The following is a 15,099-nucleotide window of genomic DNA, read 5'->3' as shown; positions in this document are numbered from 1 at the left end:
GCCTTGTCAAAGCGAGCGCGAGTACCCCCCACGGTGCCATTCACCCACAGCTGCTGGGATTTATTGTGAAGGCATCGAGACCTTCCGATCTCTTCAGAGATCCGGGGCAGCGTTTTCCCCGAAGAAGCAAACGCCCCCCTGGCTTTGAGACGGGTGCCGTCCAGGCAGTGACAGAGTAAATGAACGTTGTGCGCGGTGGGCGGATCGGTGCCATCTGCAGCGTGTCATTGTGTGCCTGCGTGTGCGTCCGTGGGCTCCGACGGTGATCCCTGGGAAGAAAACTGGGGAGCTGGGAGTGTGCCCTCCCCCCTTCCCCCCACCCCGCTGACTTGAAAAGAGATTTTAAAGAAGAAAGAGAAGGAATGGGGTTTTACATATGAACATATGAAGCTGCCTTATACTGAATCAGACCCTTGGTCCATCAAAGTCAGTATTGTCTTCTCAGACTGGCAGCGGCTCTCCAGGGTCTCAAGCTGAGGATTTTCACACCTATTTGCCTGGACCCTTTTTTGGAGATGCCGGGGATTGAACCTGGGACCTTCTGCTCCCCAAGCAGATGCTCTACCACTGAGCCACCATCCCTTAGCAAGTTTTGTCACCCTGAGCAAGTTATCCCTGCTCTCTCCTGGCCTGGCAAGGCCTCCTGTATGCTACCCGGGATGGCTGGTGCATCACCAACTTCTTGCGCTTGAATTGCTTTATTTAAGAACTCGCTTTTCTCCCAGTGTGGACTCAAAGCAGCTTATGACAGGGGTGGCCAAGGGTAGCTCTCCAGATGTTTTTTTGCCGACAACTCCCATCAGCCCCAGCCAGCATGGCCATGCTGGCTGGGGCTGATGGGAGTTGTCGGCAAAAAACATCTGGAGAGCTACCCTTGGCCACCCCTGTATGAGATCATCCTCCCCTCCTGCCTTCTCTCCCGACAGCTCTGTGAGGTAGGCCCGGCCTGGATGAGAGTTTGGAAGGGGCCGAGGTCGTCCAGCAAACTTCCAGGGGGCTCAGATTGGGGGGGGAGGGGAGGGGAGGGAAAGCATGACCCCAGAGCAGGAAAGGCCAAACTTGCTTAAGGTAAGAGCCACAGAGTATATATCAGAAGTTTGCAAGCCGCAAGACAGGAACATCAGACGAAGGAAGGAAGAAGATACTGGATTTATATCCTGCCCTATACTCTGACTCTCAGAGTGGCTCACAATCTCCTTTCCCTTCCTCCCCCACAACAGACACCCTGTGAGGTGGGTGGGGCTGAGAGGGCTCTCACAGCAGCTGCCCTTTCAAGGACAACTCCAGCGAGAGCTGTGGCTGACCCAAGGCCATTCCAGCGGCTGCAAGTGGAGGAGTGGGGAATCAAACCCCGTTCTCCCAGATAAGAGTCTGTGCACTTAACTACTTAGCAAGAGCCATGGCTGACCCAAGGCCATTCCAGCAGATGCAAGTGGAGGAGTGGGGAATCAAACCCGGTTCTCCCAGAGAAGAGTCTGTGCACTTAACTACTTAGCAAGAGCCATGGCTGACCCAAGGCCATTCCAGCAGCTGCAAGTGGAGGAGTGGGGAATCAAACCCCGTTCTCCCAGATAAGAGTCTGTGCACTTAACTACTTAGCAAGAGCCATGGCTGACCCAAGGCCATTCCAGCAGCTGCAAGTGGAGGAGTGGGGAATCAAACCCGGTTCTCCCAGAGAAGAGTCTGTGCACTTAACTACTTAGCAAGAGCCATGGCTGACCCAAGGCCATTCCAACAGCTGCAAGTGGAGGAGTGGAAAATCAAACCCGGTTCTCCCAAATAAGAGTCATAAGAATATAAGAGAAGCCATGTTGGATCAGGCCAATGCCATCCAGTCCAACACTCTGTATCACACAGTGGCCAAAATACACACACACACTGTTCTTTGTCCACACACTTAATCATGACACCAAACTGGGGAGGGGGGAGGAAAATAGATGGGAAGGGAGGAGCAGTGGAAAGAAAGCAAATTTAACTTCAAATGCATTCTCCAAGCTGCCAACTGGCTTGAGTATGTGATTTGAAGAGAGAAATGCCTTCTCCAAGCTGGCCAATGAGGCAGTGGGGGCTTCAAGAGTCACACAATGTGTGTGAAAGAACCACATGCGGTTCCCAAGCCACAGTTTGGCCACCCCTGCTCCAGAGGTTCCTTCCTGCTCCCAATTCAAAGGCACCCATCAACACAGTAGCCCAAATTGGCATAGGGCCCCAAACCTAGTGGGAAGTCTCTGGCCCTCTTCCACCCCCCAAGCACACCTCTGTGTGTGTGTGTCACGTACTGCCAAGGCACTTCTAGCTTCTGGGGACCTCAAGAATGAAGAACTTCGAAAGCATCCTTTGATTGAACAGCCTTGACTATAAAAAGGGAGGGAAATGCAAGGTTACAGAAGCAAAAAATAAAGGGGGGGGATACAAAATAGAGAGGGGGGGAGAAAAAAACAAAGAAAAGCAGCAAATATATGTTAGATTTCTACCTCAAAGCACAATACCAAGTTCCTTCTACCTGCAAATCTTTAAATTATACCCAGTTATAATAATTAAATTCTACAGTCTTATTATTTCATTATGTACTTTTAACTATTCTGTCGCTTATAATATAAATCTAGACTATTTATCTTCAGTACCCGCAAGTGAGAAAAGCAGAGAAATCGACCATGAAATAGAACTGGTTAAATTTAGCAGTATTAAAAATAAGAGCTAACTAATTAATTTAACAGTGTTACCCGTTAACGTAGGGATAAAAGATAAATATAGTTTCTTTATCCTTAATGCTAACTTGTTTCTTGCTCAAATTGTTGCTACTTGTTTCTTTCTTTTCCTGCCACCTTCAACTTGTCGGAGCCCAGGGGTGGCCAAAGTTGCTTAATGGATGAGCCACGTAGAATAAAAGTCAGATGTTTGAGAGCCGCAAGACATGGAGGGAGGGAGAAATAGATGGGGAAGGAGGGAAAGGTGGAAAGAAAGCAAGTTTAACTTTACATGCATTCTCCAAGCTCCTGGCTGGCTTGACTTGTAGAAGTGATTTAAAGAGAGCGATGCCTTCTCCAGGCCAGCTGACAGGGCTTTGGGGGCTTCAAAAGCCACACGATGTGTGTGAAAGAACCACCTGTGGCTCTCCAGCCACAGTTTGGCCAGCCCTATCCTAGCATGACTCTTTTCTGGCGACTCTCGTCTTCTCAGGATGCAGCCAAAACACAATAGCCTCCGTTTAGGGCAGAGGTGGCCAAACTGTGGCTTGGGAGCTCTGTGGCTCTTTCACACATGCTGTGTCTGGCTCTTGAAGCTCCCACCGCCCCGTCAGCTGGCTTGGAGAACATATGAACATGTATGAACGTATGAAGCTGCCTTCTACTGAATCAGACCCTCGGTTCATCAAAGTCAGTCTTGTCTACTCAGACTGGCAGTGGCTCTCCAGCTGAGGTTTTCCACGCCTACTTGCCTGGACCCTTTTTAGTTGGAGATGCCGGGGACTGAACATGGGACCTTCTGCTTACCAAGCAGATGCTCTACCCACTGAGCCACCGTCCCTCCCCATATGTCTCTTTAAATCACTTCACCAAGCCAAGCCAGCTGGTAGCTTGGAGAATGCATGTAAAGTTAAAGTTGCTTTATTTCCACCTTTCCCTCCCCCATCTATTTTCCTTCCTTCCTTCCTTCCTCGAACATCTGACATTCATGTTTTGCAGCTCTCAAACATCTGATGGATCTTCTTCGTGGTCTCTGTGCATCACACTTGTGGGAGTAGGCGCCAGCGCCAACCTCGATCGGTAAACTTCAAAGCTGTGGATTTCCGCGCCCCCGACCCAGTGCGCATGCCCAGAAGCCCCACCGCGCATGCTCACTGGGACGGGCGCGGACATCCCGCCAGTTCTCTTCTGACCGCCGCGCTGATCGGTTGATCTATCTGCCACGGTCGGTGAACTTTTTCTCTATCCATTCGGATTTGCTAGCTTAGTTGTGTATAGTTAGTTAGTTTAGTTTTAGATAGTGTAGATAGCTTAGTTTTCGTCTTGTTTGGGAGAGCGGGGTTTTCCCTTTTTTGTTTCCCGCCCTTCGGGGTAGGGGTCCCCTCTCCCCTTCTACGTTCTTCCCGCCTTTCCTTCCTCGCATGGAAAGAAAGTGGGGATTTTTCCGCCGCTGCTCCAAGTGTGGGAACAAAATTGCCCCACCTGACGGACACTCTTTGTGCTTACTGTGCCTGGGGGAACGACACAGGCCCGATTCCTGCTCGCACTGTGCCAAGTTTTCCAAACAGACGCGGAGGAATAGAGCGGCTAGACTTGCGGCGGCCCTGATGGAGCGAGCACTGTCTCCCCGAACCGAGCAGGCCGAGTCCGCGGCTGGTCAGGTGGACCAGTCTACATCGACTCCGGTCGATACCGGGCGGCCCATCGATACCGACCGACCCCGAAAGCGTTCGGGCTCGGTAGCCGCCTCGGAGTCCTCGGTGCCGATCAAAAGGCCCAAGGAGGACAAAGGGATGCCCGTCGAGGAAAAGAAACACAAGAAGTCGGAGAAGTCAAAGCGTGCAGCGACGACTCACTCCGCACCGGCATCCCCGGCCGATCCGACAGCACCAATCGTCCCGCCACTGAAACTCTTCGCCTCGCCCGTCCGACAATCGACTTCGCAGCTGGCATCGATGTCGACTCAACTCGTCATCTCCGATTCCGATTCGGAGATTGAGTCGGCCCAACGCGTCGGTACCGGTAGTAGCCCTATCGAAAAATCGACTTCTCAGTCCCGAAGCCCACACCGTCGGGACCGATCGTCCAGCAGCCACTCCCCTCGCTGCCGAGAGGAGGACCGCTCGCCACGATACCAGGCAGCCCAGATCCCCTGGGACCAGAGGCAGTGGCAATACCTGTACGGGGCGTACCCGGTGCAGCCTCCCTTCCCATGGCTTCAGCAACGCCAGAAGGACTGGGATCAAGCCTCTGAGACCTCCTACCGATCCCGGACGTCCCACAGGACGCAGCGAAATGCACCGTCGGCGTCGGTCTCGAAGCCCCCTGAGCGGGACCCACTGGTCCAGAAGGACCCCAAGCAGCGCTCCCCATTGATGAAGGAATCTACCCCGGTCGCTCCAGAGCCTCCTACCCGGCACCGATCCGAACTCTATGATTCCCCTGATGCTTCTTCCAGGTCTCTGGATGACTCATCGCCCGAAAGAGAGACCTCCAGCGGTGAACCCTCACCTCCTGTAAAGACGTCCGAGGAGCAGCCAATCTCACCTTCCGAGGACCTCAAATCCTACGGTGATCTCATCAAGAGAATGGCTCAAACCCTCTCTCTCACCACTGTGCAGCCTCAGCCCACGGTGACGGACACGGTTTTTGACATAGTGCAACAGGATACCTCGACAGCTATTGCTTTACCGCTTACAAATGTCATGCTACAGACAGCCAAGGCCTCCTGGGACAAGCCTGCCTCCACGCCTGTCTCCTCTCGCAGGCTGGATCACATGTATAGGATACAGGAAGCATCAGCAGAATTTCTCTACGTGCACCCTAAGCCCAATTCGGTGGTCGTGTCGTCGTCTTCCAAGGCAAAAAAGACACACTCCACCCCGCCAGATAAAGAGGGCAGGAAACTAGACGCCATGGGGAGAAGACTCTATTCAGCCGGTTCCCTAGGCGTTAAGATCGCCAACTACGCAGCCTGTTATGGCCGCTACCAATACGCCCTCTGGGACCAAGTCTCCACCATCTTGGGTTCCCTCCCCGAACAGAGCCGCAATGCTCTAAGGCGGTTGCAGAAAGAGGGTATGACCCTGGCAAAACAGCAGCTAAATTCTGCCAGGCATTCAGGGGACACTTGTGCGAAGGCCCTTACATCGGCTATCTCCCTGCGCAGGCACGCATGGCTGAGATCCACAGCGCTTCAACCCGACACACAAGCGTATGTCGAGGATCTCCCCTTTGACGGGGCGGGATTGTTCAGCTCGACGACGGACTCGGTCCTCCAGGAGCTGGATAAAAGTATCAAGACATCCAGGAACCTGGGGGTGTCCGGGCCGCGCCCTCCATCTAAGCGTCAGTGGCCTAAAACCTGGCAGAAGAAGCCGTACTCTAAGTCGCCTGAGAGGCAGTGGCGCTCGAAATCGGCTCCCTTCACTCGACCCTCCTACCAGTCAAAGCCCAAGTACTCCCCATCTTCCGCCCAGACGGCTCGCCAGAAAGGTGCGAAGCAGGGCAAGCAGGGCCTTTGACTTCCCCCCCGGGACGCTTGGCCCATCGGACTTGGACTCCATCCGCCTTGCCAAATTCTTCCCTGCTTGGTCCCGTATCACCTCGGACCGGTGGGTTTTGTATATAATCAGGATGGGCTACTGTATAGAGTTCTCCCACCCCCCGTGTACCCCGAGATTCGTCTCCACAGCACCATCTCCAACCCTCTGCGAGGAGGTCCAGTCACTCCTTCAGAAACACGCCATCCAGAAGGTTCCTGCGGACCAGGAAGGTCAGGGCTTCTACTCCCGCTATTTTGCAGTCCCCAAACGGGATGGAGGCCTTCGACCGATTATGGACCTGAGAGCACTGAATGTATTCGTGAGGTGCGACAAGTTCAGGATGACTTCGCTGCAGTACATCCTTCCTCTTTTGAGCAGAGGAGACTGGATGGCGACCCTCGATCTGAAAGACGCATACTTCCACATCTCCATCCACCCCCGCCATCGGAAGTATCTGCGCTTCACGGTCGGAGACGAACACTTCCAGTATCGAGCCCTACCATTCGGCCTTTGTACAGCCCCAAGGGTATTCACCAAGACCATGGTGGTCATTGCTGCCCACCTGAGGTTACGGGGTGTGACACTCTTCCCGTACATCGACGATTGGCTCCTGGTCGCGGAGTCGAGGGAGCTCTTGCTGCGGCACATAACAATCACCTTGGCCTTGGTGGACGAATTGGGACTCCAAATAAATTTTAAAAAGTCTCGTCTGACGCCTTCTCAGAAGGTACAATTCATTGGGGCGATCCTGGATACTCGAGCCTGCAAAGCGTTTCTCCCTCCAGACAGAGCGGACGCTATAGTGCAACTGGTGTTTTCTCTCCAACTGAATCCGACCGCCCCTGCACGGACGTTGCAACGACTTCTGGGACTGATGGCAGCGACAACGTCTGTCCTATCGTTCGCGAAGCTCCGGATGAGGCCGCTGCAACTCTGGTTCCTGCGGAGTTTCAAGTGCAATGTGGAGCACCCCTCCAAGTTGCTGACGGTTCCTGCGGAAATCCTGTCATCCCTCTCCTGGTGGGGGCTGAAAAGTCGCCTGATGGAAGGGGCTCCCTTTCACAGGCCGGAACCGACCCTCACGCTCACCACGGACGCTTCCCTATGGGGTTGGGGGGCCCACATGGGAGGCATGTGCGTGGGGGACCGTTGGCCGAGCCACCACTCCAGCCAGCATATAAACTTTCTCGAGTTGCTGGCCATCTTTCATGCCCTTCGCTCCTTCCTACCGCTCCTGGGGGGCAGGTCGGTGGCGGTGATGACCGACAACACCACAGCAATGGCGTACATCAATCGTCAGGGGGGCACGGTGTCTCAGAGACTCTGCAAGTTGGCCCTCCTGGTCTGGGAGTTGTGCATCTCTCAAGGGGTGTTCCTCCGAGCAGCTCATCTCCCCGGGGACCGGAACGTACAAGCGGACTTCCTGAGTCGGGGCGGAGCTCTCCTGCACGAGTGGGAGCTCAACTGGGAGTTTCTGCAACCGGTTTTCCGCCGTTGGGGAGCCCCGGAATTGGACGTTTTCGCTACAAGGCAAAACACAAAATGCGACCTGTTCTGCTGCAGGGGAGGAGTAGACCCCCTAGCGTTGGGAGACGGACTCCTGGTGCCGTGGAGGTACCACTCAGTATACCTGTTCCCCCCCATACCGCTACTCACCAAGGTGGTGCAGAAGCTCCTGAGGGAACGTCCACGGGGAATCTTGGTGACGCCATGGTGGCCTCGACAGCCCTGGTTCCCACTGGTCCTCCGCTTGTCGGGAGGAACTTACCACCGATTCCCTCAGGTGGGGAACCTCCTGCTCTCTCACCAAGGACAAGTCCTGCACCACGACATCCCGAACCTGCGACTCACGGCTTGGCGTCTGGATCCAGATTTTCAGACAGAACCCAGTTTGTCATCCTGAATTGCAGAAAGTCATCTACCAGAAGGTCATACGCGGCCAAATGGGCCAGATTTGCCAAGTTTGCTACAGATCGTTCTGTGGTGCCGGAAAGAGCGGACTTATCGTTAATTCTGGACTTCTTAGTTACGCTGTTAGACGGGGGCCTGGCGCCCTCCTCGGTACGGGTCTACTTGGCTGCCATCTCTGCAGAACATCTTCCGATTGATGGCCACTCGCCCTTTACACATCCAGACACTAAGCGTTTTCTCAAGGGCATGGCGAGGCTGTACCCGGCAGTGAGGGCCCCTACGCCAGCATGGGACCTCCCCCTAGTTCTCAAGGCGTTGACGGCCAAACCATTCGAGCCGATGGCTAGGTGTCCTTCCCACCTCCTGGCATGGAAGACGGCCTTCCTTGTGGCAATCACCTCGGCAAGGCGGGTCGGGGAATTGGCCGCACTCAGGTGCGACTCTCCCTACTTGGTGTTTTCGGCTGAGGGGGTCACCCTGCGCCCAGACATCACTTTCCTGCCTAAGGTGGTGTCGCCGTTTCACCTCAATTCTGAGATCCATTTACCTGTCTATTTTCCCTCTCCGGCGAATGACTCTGAGCGGTTGCTGCATGCTCTGGACGTCAAGAGGGCGCTCTCTTTCTACCTGCATCGCACCGCACCCTCCAGGAAGGACGCCAGATTGTTTGTGTCCTACGCTGCATCCTCCTTGGGGCAGCGTATTTCGTCACAGCGATTGTCCAAGTGGATCACGGGAGCTATTCGCTTGTGCTATCTTCTTCAGAAGCAGCCGCTGCCGGGACCGCTCCGTGCCCATTCGACAAGGGCTGTTGCGACGTCGGAGGCGTTTATGAAGGGAGTTCCCCTACAGGACATCTGTAGGGCAGCCACATGGTCCTCGGCACACACCTTCGTGACGCACTATGCCCTGGACCTGCGGCGCAGACAAGCCTCCTCGGTGGGCCGCGCAGTGTTGCAGTCCGTTTCTTTGTGATGGACCGGCGTACCCTCCACCAGGTAGGCCTGAGCTTGCTAATCTCCCACAAGTGTGATGCATAGAGACCACGAAGAAGATAAACAGGTTTCCTACCTGTAACTGATGATCTTCGAGTGGTCATCTGTGCAGTCACACTACCCGCCCGCCTTCCCCGCTGCAGCCGGTCCCTCCATGGGGCTAACGCGGCGGTCAGAAGGAACTGGCGGGATGTCCGCGCCCGTCCCAGTGAGCATGCGCGGTGGGGCTTCTGGGCATGCGCACTGGGTCGGGGGCGCGGAAATCCACAGCTTTGAAGTTTACCGATCGAGGTCGGCGCTGGCGCCTACTCCCACAAGTGTGACTGCACAGATGACCACTCGAAGATCATCAGTTACAGGTAGGAAACCTGTTTTTATTCTACGTGGCTCTTACGTTAAGCAAGTTTGGCTACCCCTGGTTTAGAAGTTGCTGCTTCCAGGAGGAGACATTGGCCTTGGTTTGATCAAGAACTTGTCTTTTGGGCGGTCCACAAAATTCTCTTCCAGCCTTCCATTTAAGAGGAGTCCCTTTTCCTCCTGCCAGCTTTCTTTCTTCCTCTAAGCCTCAGCTATGTGAAAGAGAGCTGCCGCCACTGGAAAAGCTCTCTGGGCATTCAATGAAATTGCTGAGCAGTCGGGTTAGAACAGATAGAAGGAGGTACTTCTTCACCCAAAGGGTGATTAACATGTGGAATTCACTGCCACAGAAGGTGGCGGCGGCTACAGGCATAGCCAGCTTCAAGAGGTGGTTAGATAAAAATATGGAGCAGAGGTCCATCAGTGGCTATTAGCCACTGTGTGTGTGTGTGTGTGTGTGTATATATATATATATATAAATTATTGGCCACTGTGTGATACAGAGTGTTGGACTGGATGGGCCATTGGCCTGATCCAACATGGCTTCTCTTATGTGACACAGAGTGTTGGACTGGATGGGCCACTGGCCTGATCCAACATGGCTTCTCTTATGTGACACAGAGTGTTGGACTGGATGGGCCACTGGCCTGATCCAACATGGCTTCTCTTATGTGACACAGAGTGTTGGACTGGATGGGCCACTGGCCTGATCCAACATGGCTTCTCTTATGTGACACAGAGTGTTGGACTGGATGGGCCACTGGCCTGATCCAACATGGCTTCTCTTATGTTCTTATGCTCAAAAGAGTTTCCTTATTTTATCTCACATTGCCCAAATGGAGCTATGCTCCTGCAAATGGGTACTGGGGCTAAAGCCTCCTGGGGCTCAGAATCCTGTCAGCTCCACAGGGGTGAGGAGAGGGAACTGCAAGATTGTTCTGACCTTATTCTGTGGAGCAGGAGCCTCCCGTCTCTACCCAGATTAACCAAGAAGTTTGGATTAAAACGCACTGCAAAGAAGAGAGCAGGGCGGCTGGAAGGTTAGAGGGCAGAGGACTGCTCTCTGGGGCAGAGATGTCCCCCAATCTCCACCCCGCTCTCCTCCTGAGAAGTACCAGGCTGCCCACCAGGGGACTCCTCTAACAAATTTGACCTCTGGAATAGCCCCCTCCATGGTGGCAGACCGGGACCCTGGATTCGAATCCCTGCTTCTGCTACGGAAGCTTGCAGGATGACCTTGAGGTGTCACAAAGTCTCAGGCTGGCCTACCTAGCAGGGTTGTCGTTCCTGCGAGAAACCAAAGGAGGGGGAAACGATGCTCTCTCTTAGCTTCACTTTTCGACCCCAGCGCTGCAAAATCCCCAGTGGGTTCCAGGAATCCATAGGGGTGCAGTGCGCCTGCATAACTGAGTCCCCTCTCCCTCCTGCCTCCACGAGGACTAGAAACTTTCTTTTGGGGGTAGGGTTGCCAATCCCCAGGTGGGGGCAGAGGATCCCCTGGTTTGGAGGCCCTCCCCCTGCTTCAGGGTCATCAGAAAGCGGGGAGGGGGGAATGTTGGCTGGGCATTCCATTATTCCCTTTAGAGACCGATTCCCATAGGATATAATGGAGAATTCATCCATGGGTATCTGGGGCTCTGGAGGGGCTGTGTTTTGAGGTAGAGGCACCAACGTTTCAGCATAGCGTCCAGTGCCTCTCCTCAAGCAACCCTCCAAGTTTCAAAAGGATCGGGCCAGGGGGTCCAATTCTGTGAGCCCCCAAAGAAGATGCCTTTCTCCTTCATTGTTTCCAATGGAGGGAAGGCATTGAAAAGGTGTGCAGTGGTCCCAGAACTCCCTTTGGAGTTCAATTCTGACGTATAACATCAAGATTTTAATATTAATCTGATCTCAGAATGCTTTTTAATTACAATGATGGTTAATTTTATAAATGTTTGATTTATAGTATGTGCCTGTGTTGTGAGCCGCCCTGAGCCTGCTTCGGCGGGGAGGGCGGGATACAAATTAAATATTATTATTATTATTATTGTCATAACCTCTCTCCTGGCTCCACCCCCAGCTATTTCTTGAATTGGACCTGGCAACCCTAACGAGGACTAGAAACTTTTTTCTTTTCTTTTGGGGCGAAAACGACCTGCGTCATGGGCTCCCCTCCTCCTCCACGAGAACTGGTCGCTTTCTTTGCGGGGTGGCAAATTGCGAGTGGCGACGCGCCTGCGTCGTGGCCTCTCCGCTTCCTCCTGCCTCCACGAGGGCTAGAAACTTTCTTTCTTCTCCCCCCCCCCCCAAACCGCATCAAGTTCTCAGCCTGCTTGTGCTGGGGGTGGGGGTGGGGGGTGGGTCGGTGGTCCCTGTTGGGGTGGGGGCGGCGGGCCGGGGGCGCCCCTCTCCCCCTGGCTGGGTCCCCACGTGGCCGAGGAGGGGCTGAAGCCCGTGGGAGCGCGCCCTCCCCCCCTCCCCTTGCACTGCGGCGGCTGGGACGGGGCGGAGCCTGGGCGAGCGGGGATGGAGGCAACGTGACAGCAGCAGCGGCAGCAGCAGCACCAGGCAGGCGGCAGAGGCAGAGGCAGGCGGGGCGCATCGCACGCACGGGCCAGCCAGCCATCCGGAGCGCCACGGACGCGGCGACCGCTGCAGAGATCCTGCATTCCCAGGTAGGCGCCCCTTCGACAGGGCCTGCCCTGCGGCGGCCCCCGCGCGGCCCACCCGGCCTGCCCGGCTGTCATAGAGTTGGAAGGGACCTCTAGGGTCGCCTCCTCCGCAGTGCTGCCTTGCCTTGGGGAGGGGTGGCGGCGGCTAAACGCCTCTCTACTGCACCGCCGGGACCCCAAGGGAAGGGGGGGTTGGGGCGCCCCTCCTGGTGAGTCCCCGTTCGGGAGGGCGCTGCTGGGGGGTTGGGGCGCCCCTCCTGGTGAGTCCCCGTTCGGGAGGGCGCTGCTGGGGGGTTGGGGCGTCCCTCCTGGTGAGTCCCCGTTCGGGAGGGCGCTGCTGGGAGGGAGGCGCCGCTCGTGGTGAGTCCCCGTTCGGGAGAGCGCTGCTGGGAGGGCGCCCATCGTGGTGAGTCCCCGTTCAGGAGGGCGCTGTTGGGGGGGGCGGCGCCCATCGTGGTGAGTCCCCGTTCGGGAGGGCGCTGTTGGGGGGGCGCCCATCGTGGTGAGTCCCCGTTCAGGAGGGCGCTGTTAGGGGGGGGGTCGCCCATCGTGGTGAGTCCCCGTTCGGGAGGGCGCTGCTGGGGGGGGGCGCCTCTCGTGGTGAGTCCCCGTTCGGGAGGGGGGCGCTGCGCCTCTCGGCCGCGCTGCTGCAGGCGTGACCTTTGCGCATTCCCCAGCCGGTGCAAAGGGGGTGCCTCCTCCTCTTCTATGGCCCGCCGGGTCGGGTGCCTGTTCTGGGACGGGCGGGGGGAGCTTGTCCTCCTAGCCGAGCTGGCGCTGAGATCTTGGGGGGCTGCGGGGGTTTGTGCTCCGGCCCGTTGCCAACGCGGGGCTGGAGGAACCGCTTTGGTGGCGTGTCGCGCCTGGTGTGTGTCCCCCGCGGAGTCCTCCCACCCGTTTGCATTCTCCTGGACTCAGCTTTGCGCTGCAGAGAAAGGCGCTCCGCTGGTTTTCTCCCTGGCTGGAGGTGGGGGTGGGTGGGAATAAAAATAAAAAAGCCAGACTTTGCATAGCGCAGAGTTGATGGATGAAAGTCACCCCTGGTGGATGTGTGTGGGGGGGCCACAAACGGCTTTCCAGAGAGGAGCAGGCGGGAGAGTTGCCGCTAGGAGCAACGCCGAGCCTCCAGGTGCAGCTGCAGTCTATCTCCCAGACACAGAGACGGGTGATAAACAACCCTGAGCGGTTGGTGGCCGCCTTCGCGGGCTTAGAGGCATCTCAGCTAGACCACAGTGCTTTGGTGCAAAGCCCTTTGGGTACGCTGAGGCCGTTTAGCCGATATTCCTTGTGTGGTGCATTATGTAATATGGGAGGGGGAACCCTTCGTTCATTATTGTGTTAGGTGTTGCACTTTGCTCCTCTGTGATTGGGGGGGGGGGGGGCTCTCCTCCTTTCGTGGATCCCATTTGTGCTCTGGGCTCCCTCGTCCTGGGTTCCAATTTCGATTCTTGGCGGTGGAGTGCCCCTGAATGGGGAGGTCCCAGTTATAGTTAGTAGCTGTCGGAAGAAAAAGCCTGACGTCTGAGTGAGTTTTTCTTATTAATTTCTCAGCCTTACTGGCAACCCCAGGAAGTGAGCTCTTCTGTGAAATCAACTGGAATGGGCGATCCAGTCGATTTTGCTGAGCAGGATTTGAATCCGACTCCACAACCTCTCGCTGGCGTGTGTTTTTGCAGGGGGTGATGATGGTTTCTTTATAGCGCGTAGAAATATGTTGTGTTCGCCTACCTTTTGTGGTGTGTTTATTCTCTTCCTAGAAGCGTTTCGGGCAATCCCATCCCCCCCTCCTGGCATTTCTCATTGCTCACGGGTGTGTTGCCACCGACCATCCGTTTCGTTGTGTTTTTTTGTGGAGTAGTGCGTGCTGTGTGCCATCGTTCGGCGCTAGCTGTTGGTGTGCCAGCCTCTCTCTGTGTATGCCAGCGCCTAGCACACAGTTCTTCCTGTATCACCTGTCCTTACTGGATTTAGGCATTCCCCATCATCACACGGTGGGTTTTTCCATATCTTCATAATTTGTGACCTTTGTGTAACCAATGCATGATTCTGCACGTGTCCTGTAATTGATTCCCTCTAGGACTGTATGTCCCAGTTTAGGTGTGTGCGTGTGTGTATTTGTTAGATATTCAGCAAAGAGACTTTACGATGTTGCTTTCAAAATACAAGTTTGACAGTGAGCAAAATTCAGGTGGGCTGGATCTTGTGGGGGTATATGCTAGGTTTGGGGTTTCACAGAGCTCCGTGTCATGGAGAAAATCACAGGGGGAAAAGTGATCTTTCGAGTAATGTCGAATCACTAATGGAATGAATTGCCGTGAGAGAAGATGATGAAGATATTGGATTTATATCCCGCCCTCCACTCCAAAGAGTCTCAGAGCGGCTCACAATCTCCTTTCCCTTCCTCCCCCACAACAGACACCCTGTGAGGTAGATGAAGATATTGGATTTATATCCCGCCCTCCACTCCAGTGAGTCTCAGAGCGGCTCACAATCTCCTTGACCTTCCTCCCCCATAACAGACACCCTGTGAGGTAGATGAAGATATTGGATTTATATCCCACCCTCCACTCCGGAGAGTCTCAGAGCGGCTCATAATCTCCTTTACCTCCCCTCCCCAACAGACACCTTGTGAGGTGGATGAAGATATTGGATTTATATCCCGCCCTCCACTCCGAAGAGTCTCAGAGTGGCTCACAATCTCCTTTACCTCCCCCCCCCATAACAGACACCCTGTGAGGTGGGTGGGGCTGAGAGAGCTCTCACAGCAGCTGCCCTTTCAAGGACAACCTCTGCCAGAGCTATGGCTGACCCAAGGCCATTCCAACAGGTGCAAGTGGAGGAGTGGGGAATCAAACCTGGTTCTCCCAGATAAGAGTCCGCACACTTAACCACTACACCAAACTGGCTCTCCTAAGAGGTGGCAACGGATGCTCTTTTCACCAGCCTTTCGAAT

General features: G+C 55.1%; 2 protein-coding genes across 2 annotated transcripts in view; both read right to left on the bottom strand.

The window, feature by feature from the left end:
* Positions 1 to 15,099, bottom strand: part of LOC132583743 (dehydrogenase/reductase SDR family member 4-like) — a 206,255-nt gene that overhangs the window by 155,846 nt on the left and 35,310 nt on the right. The gene's annotated exons all lie outside the window — the stretch shown is intronic.
* LOC132584605 (basic proline-rich protein-like) lies at positions 12,239 to 12,694 on the bottom strand. Its single transcript, XM_060256506.1, has one exon. The coding sequence runs from the start codon at positions 12,692 to 12,694 to the stop codon at positions 12,239 to 12,241; it is 456 nt and encodes a 151-aa protein (XP_060112489.1).

This window comes from Heteronotia binoei, chromosome 15 (assembly GCF_032191835.1).
Source record: "Heteronotia binoei isolate CCM8104 ecotype False Entrance Well chromosome 15, APGP_CSIRO_Hbin_v1, whole genome shotgun sequence".
Taxonomy (NCBI): Eukaryota; Metazoa; Chordata; class Lepidosauria; order Squamata; family Gekkonidae; genus Heteronotia; species Heteronotia binoei.
The sequence above is the reverse complement of the archived record's forward strand: the minus strand, read 5'-3'. Positions and strand labels throughout refer to the sequence as shown.